We start from the raw sequence: 18,485 nt of genomic DNA on the forward strand, positions 1-18,485 counted from the left end.
TTGTAATCTTTTCATTTTCTTCATGTGTGTTCATAGAGATATGAATTCCCCTCTTAAGACTGCTTTCATGACATCCCAGAGATTTTGGTAAGGTGTTTCTTCATTTTCATTTGTTTCCAGGTATCTTTTAATCTCTGTTTTGATTTCCATGTTGACCCAGGAGTGTTTAGCATCAAGCTATTTATTGTCCATGCCTTTTTGAGTTTGGGGGGAACTTTGTTGGTATTGATATTTTTTTTCACTGTGGTCTGAGAAGGTGCATGGCAGTATTTCAATTTTATAGAATTTGTTTCTGCTCAATTTATGGCCAAGGATGTGGTTGATCTTAGAGTACGTTCCATGTGGTGATGAGTAGAATGTACATTCTGTGGTTGTTGAATGGAGTGTTCTGTAGGAATCAATTAAGTACATTTGGTCAAGCATCACATTGAGGTTTCAGATCTCCTAGTTGACTTTTTGTCTTGATGATCTGTCTAGGGTTGTTAGCAGGGTATTTAAGTCCTCGGCTATGATAGTGTTAAGAGTCAATGTTTTTGTTTAGTTTACGTAGAATCTGCTTTATGAAAGTTGGTGCTAAGTTGGGTGCATATATGTTTAGGATTGATATTTCTTGTTGATGGATTGAACCTTTTATCATTATGTAGTGACCCTCTGTATCTTTTTAAATTTTTGACAGCTTAAAGGGTATTTTGTCTGAAATTGAGATCACAACTACTGCTTTCTTTTATGTTCCATTCACCTGAAATTTTGTTTCACATTCAGGGTAAGTATTGAGATGTGAGAGTTTATCCCTACCATGAGGTTCTTATAGAGTTTGTTTTTGTTGCTGCTGTTTGTTTATTTGTTTGTTGTCTTTCTTTTGATTTTGGGATTGATTCATGTGTGTTCAGTCTTTTTCCTGCATTCTTGTGAAGGGCATTGCCGTTCTTTTTTTCCTTTCTTCTGTGTTTAATAGTTTCTTAAGTGTTTCTTATAGAACTGGTCTGGAGGCAGCATAAACTCTTAGGGATTGAATGTCTGGGAAGGATTTTAATTCTCCATCACTGATGAAACTTAGCTTAGCTGGGTAGATAATTCTTGGTTGAAATTGTTTATCTTTGAGAACTTTGAAGACTGAACTCCCAGCTCTCCTAGCCTGAAGTGTTTCTGTAGATAAGTCTGCTGCTATTCTAATTGATCTTCCCCAGTAAATAGTCTGATCTTTCTCTCTTGCTGCCTTTAGGATTTTTTCTTTTATACCTACTTTATGTAGGCGAAATTACTGTGTCTGGGAGTTGGTCTTCTCATTTGTTGTCTTGCAGGGGTTCTCTGATTCTTTCATGTTTGAATGGTCACTGATGAGATGATGGAAGTTTTCCTGGATAATTTCATGGGATGTCTGTTCCAGAGTGGTCTCTGTCTCGCTGTCTGCCTCGGGGATTCCAATTAATCTTAGATTTGGCCTCTTGAAATAATTACACATCGAGGTTTTGTTCTGTCTTTTTAAGCTTCTTTTCTATGTTTTTAACAGTTTGAGTTAGTTCCATATTTTAGTCCTCAAACTCTGAGATTCTTTCTTTTGCTTGGTTCATTCTGCTTTCCATGTTTATCTGTTTGTTGTTTTTTTTCATTCACTGTATTCTTTATTGCTGTTATCTCAGGAATCAACTTCCTCATTCTTCTTGTCTCTCCTCATTTCTGTTTTTTCTCTCTATTAGTATCTTGATATCTGGATTTGTGGTTTGAGACCAGTCATTCTGGGACCTCTTTATAGTTTGAGTTCTGGTGTCTGTATTCTCAGTGACTGACCTCCCGGGGGTCTGTGTAAGACTCATATTATTCTTTTGTTTTTTTCATTTGTGTAGGGTCCACCCCCCTTTTTTTTTAACCTCTTCTTTAATTCTGTTGTTTAGTGATGTGGGGATAGCTTTTATTTCTGTTTGCTCTATCTCCTGTTCTTCCTTATATAGATCCTCTGTTTTTGTTCACTTCTGAAGCTGGGCCATGGGTAGGGGCCTGTGCTTTTTGCAATTTTGAGATTTAATTGAGCAGGGAGTTGTGATTCAGAAACTATCTGCAGATCCCAGTATCCGCTGACGGGTGTGTGGGCTCCCTGGAACCCACTTCCCACTGCCTTACAATCTGCCCATGCAGTGGAGGTGTCTGTTTACCCCCTGAAAGCAAAATGAGATAAGAAAAGGGAAAAGAATGGAAAAAGGAAAGAGGAAAATGAAAGGGAGGTTGAGAGAGAGAAGAAAAAGAGAGAAAACAGGTGCATGAACTAACTAATAAACAGAGAGACAAACAAAGACAAAAACATACGGTCGTGCAAACAAACAAACCCCCCCGTTAGTGTACTCTCCCTCAAAAATACCCATACATAAACAGAGAATCTTAAAATAATAACAAAATAGCAGAAACAAAGCAAATACAAAAATATAAACAAAAACAGAAAGAGAATTTTAAAAAGCTAAAACTAAAACAAGAAAAAAACTCACTCTCTGGTAGTTTCTGTGAGAAATTGGTTCCTTTCAGGCCTCCACCTTAGGGAGCAGTTCTGATCTCCAGCCTCCCTCCACTCTCAGCACAGGCTGATAGAGTTGCTCTCAACATGGATCAAATGCCCCATGGACTACTTTGGGCAGAGGATGGATCAGATCCAGACTCACCCTACTCACTGCTGCTGCTGTCAAGCCTCCCACTCAGATCTGACTTATCTGTGCCTGTTTCAGTGTAGGGGAGTGGCATTTGTCTGACTCTGAAGAGATAATAGCCTCAGAGTCCCAAGATGGGGACTGGGTGGAGCTGAGCGGGGCAGTGCAAGTCTCTGCCTAGTCCAGGACTGAGAAGATGGTGCCTGTTGGCATCCTGTCATTAGTGTTGGAGCTTTATTCTAGATTCCCACTACCTGGCTTCTCGTGCCAGTTCTGCTGCTGCAGTTGATGGCGTGGGCTGGGTGCCAGTGCTAAGGGACGGTTATTCTCTGCTGCCTCTCAAGAGAGCTCTGAGAGTGGCAGATGAGCCTGCACTCCCGCGTCTCCAATCCCAGGGCTATGGGGGTTGCAGTCACCTCCAGAGGAGAGTCCCAGGTTCATGAACCTGAGTCTCCCCTCAGACAGACTTTCACTCACCCACCAACACACACCCACTCATGCAGAGAGTCTTTATGCACACTTGCTTTTGTCAAAACTTTCACTGTCCAATCTGTTTTGTTGCCATCTTGCCCGGAAGTCTCAGAATTGTTTTCTTAATTTCATTTTTGGATTTCTCAGTTCTGGTTGTTAAAATACAGCTAGTTTTTTATATTTGTCTTAGTTTCAGCAATCTTACTGAACTTATTAGCTGTAGTAATTTTGCGGATTATTTTGGGTTTTCATGGCGTGTCCTCTGAAAACGGGTAATTTTACCTCTTTTTTTCTGATCTGGATGCATTTTTCTCTTGCTTAATTGTCCTGGCTACAATGTCTAGTACAGTGCTGACTAGACATACTGAGAGCAGACATGCCTGTGTTAGTTTTGATCTTGGGGGGAAAACTTTTAGACTTTCACTATTAAGTGTGATGTTATCTACAGGGTTTTTGTAGGTGTCCTTTATATTTTTTATTTTTTTATTTTTATTTTTTGAGTTGGAGTCTCACTTTGTCACCCAGGCTGGAGTGCAGTGGCATTGTCACAGTCACCCCAGCATCAGCCTGCTGGGTTTCCATGATCCTTCCACCTCAGCCTTCCAAGTAGCCGGAACTACAGATGCTACCACGCCTGGCTAATTTTTTATTTATTGTCTCACCAAGTTGCCTGGGCTGATCAAGAACCCAAAGACTCAGGCAGTCCACTCGCCTTGGCCTCCCAAAGTGCTGGGATTACAAACTGAGCCACCGAGCCTGGCCCCTTTATCTTGATAGTTGAAGAAGCTCCATCTGTTCCTACTTTGTTGAGTGCCATTGTCATGAATGGATATTAGACTTTGTCACATGCTTTTTTTGCATAGACTGAGATGGTCATTGTTTTTTCCTTTATTAATATGATGCACTACATTAATTGATTCATATGTTTGGCCAACATCGCATACCTGGGATAAATTCCATTTGGATATGAAGTATAACCTTTTTATGTTTTGCTTGGTTTGGTTTGGTAGTATTTTGTTGAGGATTTTTGCACATAATTCATAAAGGATATTGGTCTGTGGTTTTCTTGTGATGTCTTTGCTGGTTTTGATATCAGGGTAAATACTCCTCTTATATAATGAGTTAGAGAGTATTCTCTCATCATCTAATTTTTGGAAGACTTTCTGGAGCATTGATGTTAAGTTTTTTTTTAAAAAAGCACATATTCGAATTCACCAGTGAAGCTGCTTGACTCTGACTTTTATTGTGGTAAGTTTTTTTTGTTTGTTTGTTTTTGAGTTGGAGTCTCACTCTGCTGCCCAGGCTGGAGTGCAGTGGCACACTCATGGCCACTGCCGCCTCGATCTGCTGGGTTCAGGTGATCCTTCCACCTCAGCCTTCCAAGTAGGTGGAACTACAGATGGCATGCCACAACACCCAGCAAATTTTTTTATTTATTGTAGAGACAAGGTCTCACCAAGTCGCCTGGGCTGGCCTTGAACCCCTGGGCTCAGGTAGTCCATTTGCCTCAGCCTCCCAAAGTGCTGGGATTACAGGCTTGAGCCACCCTGCCTGGCAGTAAGTTTTTAAATTGCTAGTTCAGGCTCTTTACTTGATACAGATGTCATCAGAGTGTCATTCTTAAGTCATTTTCAGTGGTTTTTATAGGAATTAGTTCAATTCGTCTAGGTTATTTAATTCTTTTTTAAGAGTGTCTCTCTCTGTTGCTCACGTTAGAGTGCAGTAACACAATCATAGCTCATTGTGACCTTAAACTCCTGAGCCTAAGCAGTCCTCCACATTAGCCTCAAGTAGCTAGGACTCCAGGCAGTACTGCTATGCCTGACTCTCACCCAGGGCACCAAGATGCCATCCCCAAATCAGAGGACCCTGGTCCCTCCCGCCAAGATTCCTGCTGCTCTGCCTGGGCTCTACAGGCCCTCACCATCCTCCAGTCTGCGCCTTGACAGACCCCAGACACCTTTAATGGAGTGGAACCTTTACTAGGGTGGAGATGGGGTTGGGAGCTGGGGAACAAGGAGAAGCTCAAAAGTGAGTCCTTTCTTCTGGAGCTGTGGGCTTGGGTGCTAAGCAAGAGCTTCAGAATGTAAAAGGACTCAGAGCAAGTGACGTCAGTCAAGAGACAGGGAAAAAGAAGGAAAAAAATTAGGGAAGTAATGTAATATTTTATCTGAAAGAAGATTATTTTCTGTAATTGCATTTTATAATGTATTAATGAGTTTTTAAATAATTTTTTAAGCTAATTTATATTTTTTCCTCTAGAGCCACAGAAACTTTTGAAGTGGAGAGTCTGCGACCTCCTCGGTTCTTCAATGAAGATGGAGTTATCAGACCTTACAGGTTGAGGGATGGTACTGGAAATCAAATGTTACAGGTAAATGAAGGACTGTCTTATAAATTAAGATTAAATTAATCAAGTTAGATTTTTTTAAAAAGTAACTATTTGATGCTTTAAATATATATTCAATTATTTGGGCCTTTTTAGTATGTTTTGCTTAATTCCACTTGTAAGTTTCTTCTATTTACTTAGGTTTTAAAGTACATTTATTTACTATGAGATTTTTTTTTTCTTTTTTACAGGCATCAAAAAGTTTGATATGAAAACAGTTAATGCATGACTTTGCAAGTGAAAGCCAACAGTAGATTTTAGTCTTAAAATTTTCAAACTACGTACAGCTCTTTCAATATTTTGAATACAAAGAGAAGCTTTTGTATTGGTAACTTTTAACAGGAATTTTAGTGAATCTGATCTTTTTATAGGATATTCTTAGTCTGCACTGGATTTGCTAGATTTGTTGAAAGCCAGTATGCCTTCTACATCCTTAGAGTTGGTACTTATTTAGCCACTTAGACCATTTCTGTTTGAGGTACTATTTCCTTCTGCTTATCAAGCCACCAGTAGCTTTTATACCAGATATAATCCTCAGATCCAGTTAGGCAAGAGGAAAGAAAAACAGAACTCAGGAAGACTGTTATTGCAAATTACTCTTAAATTCTTATACTTTGCTTTTGATAATGCTCAAAGGCCATGACCCTCTTTCTGCTTTAGACTAGCAAAGTCTGTGTAAAATCTTGTGGGATTTGATAAGCAGATCACATGCAAACCAGTATCTTTTAATAATAAAAATTAGCTTTTGGAACAGTAGACATTTTGAAAGTAGAATATTTTATCTGTTTAGACAACTTTTTTAACTTTTAGTAAATTGAACTTTTAAAAATCTGGGTAATAGTGTAGGTAACTTAGTGATCATATGTGAGCTATACCAATATATAGTTGCTTCTGTGGTTTAGATATGGAATACTAAATTAAGTCATTTATTTAAAAACAAACAAGGAGTCATTATGCTATATAGACTTGAAAATATTTATGGTGATAATAAACTGTTGGAATATGGAACTTTCTTTATAGCTTTGCTATTTTAAATATTGTCATGTTGAAAGTGATCATGATAAAGATTTAAAACTTAAATAATTTACCTACTGCATATATTACATAAAATGTACTTTGAAATCTTTCTCTTAGCCTTCTGTCTAATATATTAAAATGTAGTCTTAGAGTTAATATGCAGTATTTAGTAAAGTGGTATTATACTGTGTTAAAAATGTTTTTAAAGCATTAAAATAATTGTGTATTGGGATGGAACTGGCAGTCTACTGAGAGATTGTGCTCTACAGGACATATTGTGCAGTCTCTGCAATGACAGTGCATCATTCTTGGGAAGACAGAAAAATTGCAGAAGTCACCAGTGGCCAATACAGTCAAAACATATTTCTACCCATACCTGCTTTCCCTTGTTGAGAACACAACTCATGTGTTACTAACATTTTATTAAACTGAAAGTTAAATAGTTTTTAAATCACATTTTAAAAGTTAAAAACATTTCATGACAAACTCTTAATAAACGTGTAGTAGAAAGTAAGGGAGAATGGTGCAGAGAGTTTAAAAATATATCTTCACTATTAATGAACAAATAATATACAAGGAAGTTATGAGATACCAATAATTTGTCATGGTTGATAATTTGATTTCAGTGACAAGTACGTTTATTTCACACTTTCATTAATTATTTTGGAATTTAAAGATAAGACTTTTGACTATGTGTTTTTAAAGAAGAATATTTTTAGTAGGCCAGTCTTAGCATTAATTGCCAAAGGAGCTGTTCAAATGACTAAAAACCCACAATTCTTGTCAGCCATTTACTTGTTTTTCAGCAAGTGTTTATACAGTATTAGCTGGAATACCCATAAGCATTTACCAGTTGCCATGAGATGTTTGCTGTTAGTATTATTTTTGTACAGGTCTAAGAAATGGGTTGTTGTTTTGGTAATAGTGGTGTTTTGTTTTGTTTTTAATCAAAGCTTTAGCAAACACTTTAAAATATAGAAATACCAGTACTGTGGAAAGTAATTAAATGATATGTAAACTGGATTTAAAATCTTATCTGCCTGTTTTTAGCTAAGTGACTTAATGATAGTGCCTCAGAAAGGTTTGGGACTTTTAAATGTTTTTACTTATTTTCTAAAAAAAAGGTGTTGTGTTCACTAAATTATCTACACTCGTGTATAATAATTAAATATAAAAGACATTCTTTCATTGTGTACCTATTTAGAAAGTGGCACATTATTATAGTGCTTCCTAGTAGTCCAAGTTGCCTACTAAAGAAATAGAATGACAATTTTAGTGTTTTCGTAGACTACCTTATTGTCGTCATCAACCCATTTTATACATTGAGTTTGTGTCAAGCAGTCTTAGGTCTATTCAGTTATGGAATATTATATCCATAATTACAATCTGTGTCTTAGCTGAAAACTCTGCTTTAAAATTTTTCTGACTTCTTGAACATTTCATAGTCTTACGTGTTTTCCAAGCAGTTTTCCATACTTAACTAACCTTTGTGCTTTTTTTTCCTTTACCATGCTTACAGAAAATTCAGTTCTACAGGGAGTGGATTATGATGACTCACAGTAGCAGTAGTGATGATGATGATGCTGCTGATGATTAGTCAGATCTAAACTGTTAAAATTGTTATGTTCTTTATCATCTTACTTGGAATGTCTCATTAATATGTTTTGTGTGACTGCTACTATAATACCCATATGTTCATTTTTGGATAGGTAAAACACTTTTTTTGTTAAAATATTTCTCTACACATCTTCATAAAGCAGAATAATTGCATTACTTAAGCACAGAAAAAAAATCTTACATCCGAAGTAGGGCATACTACATATTATAGATTTGCATTTAAATATTTTATAGCTTTGTATGACAGAGTTTGTCTTTAAAATTTAAAGTTAGACTTAAATATAATTTTTAATGTTCACAAATTTTATTTTAAATTATCTGCTTGTTAGCAAAATGCCTTTTTAAAAATGGTCTCTGTAAATTTTCCAGGCTATAATGTAATGCCATTGTGTAAAAAAAAAAAAAAAAGAAGAAAAAGAATAGTTAATAGCAGTTTAATGTTTTATATTTATTTAGCATTTTGAAGATTTTTTGTCAAATTTCTTTCAATTATAATAAACTTATATAACTTGAAGCAGTGTGAATTTGTTGTTCTACTCCAAAATCATATACATTGAACTACTATTATAAAAAAATAACCATGGTTTGTCACACAAGGCTAGATAGTGAAATAATTTATAGTCTGAGAATTTAAAAACAATATACTTTTATTTCTTTGGTTTACTTCTTTTGTTTCATTTTATATAATTTTTGTAAAACAATAAGCAAAGTTGATTTTTACATTCATCATATTTACTAATTCATTTACATATCCATATACTATATATCTCTTATAAAATAATTCAGGACATTAGGATTTTTATAGTAAACATAATTATGTGTATTTTTTTCTGGATAATATTAGGGAAAATATTGTCTATGTCTCTGAAAGATCCATGAATAAATCTGTTGTATGTTTTACATACTGACTGTTTTTTCCTAAATTTCAACTTCGATGAATCAGTTATATTTCTCTAGTATGTACTGTGTATACTAATATTAACTTTTAAGAAAACCTTTAAAAAGTAAACAATTATTAGTAGTTATAATGTTTAATCCCTTGTCACTGCTGTGCTTTTGAATCAACATAGCATTTACATTGACTTAAGGTATTGAACTTAGATTGCAGATCACTAGCCTAATTGTTGAATTTTTGGCTTAATTGATTCAGCCTATGATTTCTCACTTCTAATTCTTAGATATATCAAGTTTTATTTCCATAAGTCTTTATTCTCTATGTTCTTTGAAAATGATGTCCTAGATTTTAAAATACTGAGATTACCAAAAAAAAAAATAAACAAACTACAAAGCTGCCTGGCATTCATTCAAATTAAATAGAAATCAAGGTCATGTACTATATAAATGTCAACTCAATTATTGTTTTCATCACAGTAGTATTCTTTTTGGAATAAGTAAATAAAAACAGTGACCATTAAAATAGTCACTACTGGTTTCAGAGACTGAATTTGTATTTGTCTTGCACTCACAGCTCTTTAACTCTGGGCCAAAATCAGACAAAGCCTATTGCTTCTTCAGAAGCTAGAAATAACACCCCTATTGTTGCATTTTGTGTATGCCTGAGGAAGGAAGGGTCTAGAAATGTCTTCATTGGTTTCTTGCATTCCAACTTTGGTAGGCACAAGACCTTTGTGAAAGAAAATGCTAAATTACTTGTTTATAATACATTTACTGAGTTTCCTGTGATTGGTCTGTGGTATTGTGGGCATTTTAACCTTCTATTCCTTAAGAGTTTATCTGTAATAAATTCTGGTTATTTCAGCAGTAACTTACCATTTTAATGAATAGAAAATTAGAGGTAGTATTACATGTATTTAAGATCTCTTCAACAGTAAAAATATTTTAAATAGTATTCTAGCAACTAGTAAACTTTGTTCATGTGGGCTCAGAATTTAATCCTTCTTTGGTTTAACTCTTAGAAGTGGTATGCTATTTAGCAGTATAATTGCCCTTGTTTTTCTGCCACCAAGAATTTATCTTTTTGAGCTCCTTTGACCACAGACATTAATTGTTCTTCTAGTTTTGTTAAAAGATACCTTGTTTCTTTTATTAGAGAAAAATTCCAGACTGATAATTGTTCCATTGTTTTATACCATTGTTTTCTTAGTGGAGGTATAGGTATCTGGACAAAAATATCTTCTTATTTCTTATCAGATATATAGAAAGTGAGTTCACCTTTTGATGATGGGATTTTGATGAGATAAACTGTTCTTTTGTTTATCTGTGACTCTATAATTAACTAGAACTTTTTAAATGGTAGCATCTGTCTAATAGGAAAGTCTAGTCAGAAAGCTGTGCTTGAAAATTGATTATGTAAAATCAGACCTTCCATATCCTTTGACTTTCTTTATATTCCAGATTTCTGCATAATCGTTTCTTATGTGTAGAAAATGGGAAGGAAGGTTTTCTTCCCTTAGGGAGTGATTACCCTTAGGGATGGAGTCTATTTTTCTTTGTGTCTATTTAATGCTTGAATAGCATATTGAAAACTAGCAGGAAGAAAAATTTGTAAAAATCCTGAAATTGTGGCTGTGGATAAATAATCCATGTCTGTAAGCACCTATAAATGAAATTAGTTAGCACTCACACTGGATATAGATAAAACAAATGTAAATCCAGAATAAGATTGCTAACGTTCAATTTTCCTTATAGAGAAGGAAGTCAAAGTAGATTTTAGTTTGTTTTGTATTTAAAATACCCAGGATTTTATAAGTTTTAGAGATCATTTAAAACATATCACTGACACAACATTGAGTATTGGTTTTAAGCTCATGTTATTTAAATATACAGCCGGAACCATTGTCGATCTTTGACTAAGACATCAATATTCAGTACAAAAAATATACTACTGCATCTGTGTTTCAAGAGCTAATGAAAATGACTGCTACAGTAGCTACCAGTTTGTCTGATATAAGTCTTGTAATGAAATTTTGCATTAAACTTGCCTATGGTGCAGGAAAGAGTACCAGAAACAATCGTCTTAACTGTTATTGAGTACTTTTCTACTGCATTTACAATCCTAGTTTCTTTTGTTTTATAGATTTCCTTGCAAATGAATTTACAATAGCCCCAAAATAGTAAAGGTTCTATGGATCCAAATAAAATGCTGTTAAGTGTGCACACAGATTATTAATTTAGATCGTTATAATTATGATGGGTATGTACAAATGTCAATTTTTTTATTATCCTATTCTTGCACCTTTGGAATAAATGAAGATCAGTTAAAAATATTTAGATTGTTAATTTAATCTTAATTTCTGTGAATGAATGTCTGAATTCATGAAGTAGAGTAAGTACAATCAGTACTCCCTAAAACATTATAGAAAGTCCTGAATCAAAGGAGACTAAAGCGCATAATGTCAAATAGATCTGTGTAAGAGAGAAAACCAGAATAATCTATGATTTTTTTTCCTATATGAGGACTTACATTTTAGTTTGTTTTGTTTGATATGGTAGAACATTTTTATAATTATCAGTGTGGTAAATTTATTTAGCAGTTATTTCATATCAACCAATATATGTAGCAGTAGTGTACCTCACATATCACTTTTAAAACAAATGGTTAGCAGTTTTGCAAAGCCGACTTTTAGTGTAATCTTCTTCATTGCCTTCATGTATTCAGAGCAACGAAATGGTAAAGATTTCTACTAAATTGCACATGCCATTCCTCTGGATCTTAGAGATCCGCAAATAGGTGTGCACTGAAATGCTGTAACCATTATTTGTGCATTTTAGAAGTGCGTATATTCAGGATAGTCAGATGTTTAGGTAAGTATAGTTAATTTGCCTTAATTTTTCTATTATAAAGTATCATTTATCAGTTGCCTGTTAACTGCATTATATTCACAAAAGTTTTCTAGATGCATTCAATAAAACTTGTCATTCCTATTAATAAAAAAATTGGAGACCCACACCTCTTGTGAATCAGTTTGCTGATTCTCAGTCTACAATTTCAGTATTTTATAAAAGAAAAGAATTTTTTCAAAAATTAACACATATTCTCTCCATTGTTATATATGCTAATTAAAGAAAAGAAACTGGAAAAGAAAAATGTATTCTGTCTCCTCATTACTTATGGTGTATTTCCTTTTTAAATTTTTTATGCACATGGTTATTATCCAAATATATATAAATTGCCATTATAAATTTTTATAAGCAGCATTATTGACTTCTAAAGATTAAAAAAGCATTCCACTTATAGAATAATCCCCAATGTAAGAAACCTAATCTTAATTTCTGGAGGACATAAATAGCCAGCAAAACCTTTTTAAAAATTTTTATAGCTAATGTAGAAGCTTTTTCTTTTTATTAATCTTCTGACTTTATGCTTCTTTAAAAATATTTCTTACCTTTAAATGAATGCGTCTCTTAAAATCTATGTGTGTGTGTGTGTGTGTGTATAATCCCTGTGTCCTTTGTTGTGTATGAATATTGACAGCTGGGCTGTCTCATGGGGATAGTATATTCTAAACCACTTCAGGAACTTTATCTATGTTGTCTTTGATTTCTTTTCAAAGATAGTTGCCGTTATGTAAGTTGTAGAAGGGAGGCTGTTTTTGTTTGTTGTATATTTCTTTTCTTTCAGAAATTACAGATGTTTATAATTAGCTTCAAGCACTGCTTTAATAGCAATTGGAAGATAACTGCCTTCAACCGACGTGGTCTTCCCTTAACTTCAGGAGGAGAATTACAACTAATGTGGACGAAAGGGCTTACTCTAGCAGCCAGATCACCAGAGTAGTGCTGAACACTCTACCTGGCTTCATCTGAAATTTTGAGTAAGTGGACAAGAACTAGGAGATAGAGGCTTATTGGATTTCACTCTTCATTTTGTAACTCTTCCCCTCCAGAAGGCTACTTCTGAATGGGATGAGAAAACTGAAGAGAGCCAAATTTTATTATCCAGGCAAATAAGAAATAGCATCTCAGAAAAGCAGATCCCATGGAAAATATTACCATGGCTCTTCGAATACAATTCTCATACCTCACTTATTAGCTTGACAGAAATTGCTTGGAGAGTCTTTGTCACAATATTTTCAAAGGCTCAGACTTTTGATCATTTAGTGATGTATACCACCAACTTCATTTTGGACAAGTAGAGTAATTCACCCCACTCAGAACTTTCTAGTATTACATAAAAATACGTTTTGAATAAGACATTGAAATCAATTATGTCTTCCTCTGGAGGTGATGATTTTCTCTCCATCACAAGTGTAAAATGAATTTATTAATTATTTTTAATTCACTAACTTGAATGAGACTATTTTGATTTCTAGATCTTTCGAAGCCTGTCATCATTGCATCCCTAAAATTTGTAAATATTTTAAGAAAGGGTAAATATTATTATGATAGAAAATTCAATATATTTTAATGTTCAAAAGAAATCTTCAAATATTAAGCCCAGGTAGGTTCAGTTTGAATCGTACCCTCTTTTTTTACCATAGAACCAAAACTGCAGTATTAACTCAGAAGGTCTTCAGACTTAATTAAGCTAAAGATGCTAAATTCTGTCTGACACAGGACTCAGCTTATGACTTCTCTACTGATATGTTAGAACTTTATCTAATAACTACCCCTAGTTACTTTGAACAGACACAAAGATTTTTTAGCATGAAGTGAGTTTAGTAAAGCTCATTCAGAAATGTGTGTGTGTATGTGTACGTGCATGTGCTATAACAATAATATCATCAGAAGACTAGTTTAAGTTATGAAAAGTCTGTTTTTTTTTATTGGCCAAATGCCCTGCGAAAGAAGAGATACATTCACTTGCCAAATGAAACTATTTTCATACAAAATTTCCTTTCACTTGAGTAAAAACAAAATTAAATGTCATCTATGAAAGAAAGCAAGATGTTTTTGGTTTGGGGTTTATTTTGTCAGTTAAGAGTCTTTATAAATTCAAATGAAATTGATACCTCAGTCATTTCTGATGATGACTGCAATGAATTATAATGGTAGTTTTTCAGTAAAAAATAACTACTGTAAAGAACCCTATGGGAAGCATTGTGGAGAAATACACATTCAGGCATTTCTGTAGTACTTCAAGTTCTGAAGTAGTTGTTTGAGTTAGAGATCTCGTGAAGACACAGTATTGAAGTACGAGTATAGGAGATTGAAGATTTCATGTAAAGTTAACCTTTCTGGAATAAGTTGATAGGCTACTGTGAATTTTAAAGTTGTCAAAAGAATTAAATGTATCATTCTGTATGTATAAGTGGATTTTTTTCTGCTATTTGGTGGCATAGTTTATATGCATACAAAGAAATAATTTAATACCATGTATTCATTCATTCTGCAAATCTTTGTTAAACTTCTGTTTGTTATGTATCAGACACATTTCTAGATACTTGAGTTACAGCCCTAAAGAGAGAAATCAAGATTCCTGCTCATCCCTAATGAGCTTATAATTGTAGTGAACTTTATTGTTCTGGTGATTGGGGACAAAACACATGCCACGTTAGAGGCCAACCCTGTAATGTCAGATCTTTGCAGTTTAATTCCTGTTTGTTGTTTAGCTGCTACATGCAAGTCTAAAGAACTGTAAGAATCAAAAACACATTCAAGATATGTCCCGTCTTCCAAAGAGATTATGATCCCCAGGTAGTACATGAAATTGAAGCATTGCAAGACAAATGATACAGAACATGGGATATCTGAATCCCAGTGCATCTACTAGAATATATATATATATATATTCTAGTGTATGTGTATATATATATAGTCTTTTTCTGTTCTAACTCATTTTGACAATAAAAACTATTTGAGATATAGCAATACCCTGTGACTCAGGGCCTGGATTCTGGAGCCAACCTTGCCTTTTTCTTTTACTGGCATTCTTTTCTTGCATTACTCTAGTCTGGCCCCAGTTTCCAGACTGGAAGATAGAGAAGTATAATACCCATTTTGGTGGTAGCATTAAAACAAATGGGATATTATATAAATAGCCATACCTCAGAGATATTGTGGGTTCAGTTCCAAATTACCACAATAAAGTGAATATCACAATAAAAAGTCATGAATTTTTAGTTTTCCAATGCATACAAAAGGTTATTTTTACTATACTACAGGCTATTAAATATGCAATAATAGCATTATATCTAAAATTGTGCATACTTTAAGATTACCTTATTGCTAAAAAAAAAAAAGCTAACAATCATCTGAGCGTTCAGTGAGTCATAATCTTTTTGCCTACGTTGATGTTAATGTCTGCTGACTGATCAGGGTAGAGATTGCTAATGGTTGGGATGGCTGTGGCAGTTTGTTAAGATAAGATAAGAATGAAGATTACCACACTGATTGACTCTTCATTTTACAAAAGATTTCTGTGCAGCTTGTGACACTGTTTGTACAGTAGAACTTATTTCAAAAATTTAGTCAATTCTCTCAAACTCTGCTACTACTTTATCAAATAAATTCATGTCATATTCTAAATCCTCTTTTTCAACAATATTCACAGCATCTTCTCCAGTAGATTCCATCTCAAGAAACCACTTTCTTTGCTCATCCTTAAGGAACAACTCCTAATCTGTTCAAATTTTATTGTGAGATTACAGCAATTCAGTCACATCGTAAGCTCTACTTTTACTTCTTGTTCTTTTGCGATTTCTACCACATCTGCAGTTACTTTCTCAGCTGAAGACTTGAACCTCTGAAAGTCATCCATGAGAGTTGGATTCACTTCTTCAAAACTAATATTAATATATATTTTTTTACTTCCTCCCATGAAGCATAAATGTTCTTAATGGCATCTAGAATGGTGAATCCTTTCCAGAGGTTTTCAATTTCCTTAGCCCAGATCCATTAGAAGAATCATTAGAGCAGCTATCACCTTACAAAACATATTTCTTAAATACTAAGACTTGAAAGTTAAGTTATTGCTTTGACCCATGGGCTGCATTATGGTTGTGTTAGCAGGCATGAAAATGACATCAGTCTCCTTGTACATCATCAGAGTTAAGTGACTGGGTGCATGGTCAGTGAACAGTAATATTTTTCTGAGCAATAATATTTTTCTCAGCAGTGGGCTTAAAATATTCAATAAGCCATTCTGTAAACAGATGTGCTGTCATCCAGGCTTTGTTATTCCATTTACAGAGCACAGGCAGAGTAGATTTAGCATAATTCTTAAGGGCCCTAAGATTTTTGGAATGGAACATTAGCTTCAACTTAAAGTTATCAGCTGCAGTGGTTATGCTGGCACATACTTGTAGTCCCAGCTACTTGGGAGGCTGAGACAGGCGGATCCCTTGAGCACAGGAGTTCAAGTCCAGCTTGGGCATTATAAATAAATAATAAGTCACCAACTGCATTCGCCCCTAACAAAAAAGACCAGCCTTTGAAGCTTTGAAGTCAGGCATTGTCTACTCTCTAGCCATGAAAGTTTTAGATAGCATCTTCTTCCGATAAAAGAATATTTTGTCTACATTGAAAATCTGTTTAATGTAACCACCTTCATCCATGATCGTAGCTAGATTTTCTTTATAACTTGCTCCAGCTTCTCCATCAGCCTCTGCTGCATCACCTTATTACCTTATTCTTTCCTTAAACTTCATGAACCAACCTTTCTTGGCTTCCAAATTTTCTTTTGAAACTTCTTCACCTCGCTCAGCCTTCATAGAATTGAAGAGAGTTGGGGCCTTGCTCTGGATTAGGCTTTGGCTTAGGGAGCCTTGTGCCTTGTTTGATCTATCCAGACCACTAAAACTTTCTCCATATCAGCAATCAAGCTATTTTGTTTTCTTATCATTTGTGTGTTCATTGAGGTTGCACTTTTACTTTCTCCTTCAAGCACTTTTCCTTTGTACTCACAGGTTGCTTGACACAAGAGGCTATTTTAGCCTGTCTTGGCTTTCAACATTCCATTCTTTCAAAAGCTTAGTTGTTTCTAGCTTTTGATTTAAAGCAAGGGACATGTGACTCTTCTCCCACTTGAACACTTAGAAGCCATGAAGGGTTATCTAACTGGCCTAATTTCAATATGATTGTGTCTCAGGGAATAGGGAAGCTGGAGGAAAGGGAGAGAATCAGAAGCATTCATCAGTGGAGTAGTCAGAACACACACATGTATGCATTAAGTTCACTTTCATAGGGGTGCAGTTTGTAGCACCTCAAAAACGATTTATAATAGCAACATCAAAGATCACTGATCACCATAATAGATAGAATGATGAAAAAGTTTGAAATATTTTGAGAATTACCAATATGTGATACAGAGACTTGTGTTCCACAGAGCATATGCTTTTGGAAGAATGGCCCCAACAGACTTGCTCAATGCAGGGCTGCCACAAAATTTCAATTTGTAAAATATGCAGTATATGGAAAATGTAATAAAGCAGAGCACAATAAAACGAGGTGTGCCTGTAATTAGTATGGCACCTAATAAGAACTTGTCATATTTTTGTTATTCCAGATTAATATCAATTCATGCTAGTTCTTAGTCACCATTGTATAAATTCAGTATTCCTCATGTGTCTCATCTTTGCTGAGATAAAAGCATCTTATCCTTTTGTTTTCCTATTATGGGTGACAGTTTCCCACACACTAATTGGTAAGCAGTAGAAATAGTAAAACCTCAATGATTTGGATTGCTCTGAATTATACAGTGTTTTTAAAGAAATATTACTGGGTTTTTTTAGGTATGTATAGTATCATGAATTGATGAATATTTATCAGTAGAGGTTCTACCTGGATTGCTTTAGTGAGACTTTGTAACTATGCACCTACATTATTCCTGATGCACCTGCTCTGACCTTTCTTCTAGAACGTATTAGGTAGGTTAATTGATGGTCTACTGTTGTCAGTACATATACCTCTTTCATGAGTATAATTCTGTCCTTTCTCCAGGCTGTTTTGTTTGTACCAGTTGATGACAGTTCATATCTCTTAAGATAGAATTGTTTTCTTTCACTTCAATTTGTGTCAAAGAAACCTCCTGCCCTGAATAAGCTGTTACATAGTCTGTACCTATGCTTTGGCTGACAATCAAGATAGCTCATTGGCATGGGAGAAGACAAAGATATGAGGGGGTAAAATAAGTGCTAATTGCTCTTCAGATTTGATGACCTAGTCAATGAGATTTGATTTTTTTTTAAAACAGCTTGTCTCACAAAGGTAAACTACATGTCACTTCCTTATTCTTACTTTCATTTATTTTCTTTCAAGAATATAAAATCGTTGAGTTTTGGTGTAATACATTTCTACTCAATCATGAAGATTGGTTGAATACTACCTTCATTTTACTGACCATGGCCTTCAAGTCTGGATTTTGAAGTGAATTCATCAAACATTCTTTATCCCACAATCTTAATCATGTAATAGTAAGGAAGTTACACTTATTGACCAAGTTTCTCCCTAAATTATTT

The 18,485-nt window shown here is 34.6% G+C and overlaps 1 protein-coding gene across 1 annotated transcript in view; it reads left to right on the forward strand.

Moving 5' to 3' along the window:
- Positions 1–18,485, forward strand: part of LOC103258404 (vacuolar protein sorting-associated protein 13A) — a gene marked incomplete at its 5' end in the record, with an annotated part of 49,464 nt that overhangs the window by 16,942 nt on the left and 14,037 nt on the right. Inside the window, one exon of the mRNA XM_008056074.1 lies at positions 5,367–5,478. Coding sequence (XP_008054265.1) covers positions 5,367–5,478 — 112 coding nt within the window. The remainder of the gene's footprint in view (positions 1–5,366; positions 5,479–18,485) is intronic.

The sequence above is a fragment of the Carlito syrichta genome, unplaced genomic scaffold (assembly GCF_000164805.1).
Source record: "Carlito syrichta isolate Samal-C Ts95f unplaced genomic scaffold, Tarsius_syrichta-2.0.1 Scaffold302089, whole genome shotgun sequence".
Taxonomy (NCBI): domain Eukaryota; kingdom Metazoa; phylum Chordata; class Mammalia; order Primates; family Tarsiidae; genus Carlito; species Carlito syrichta.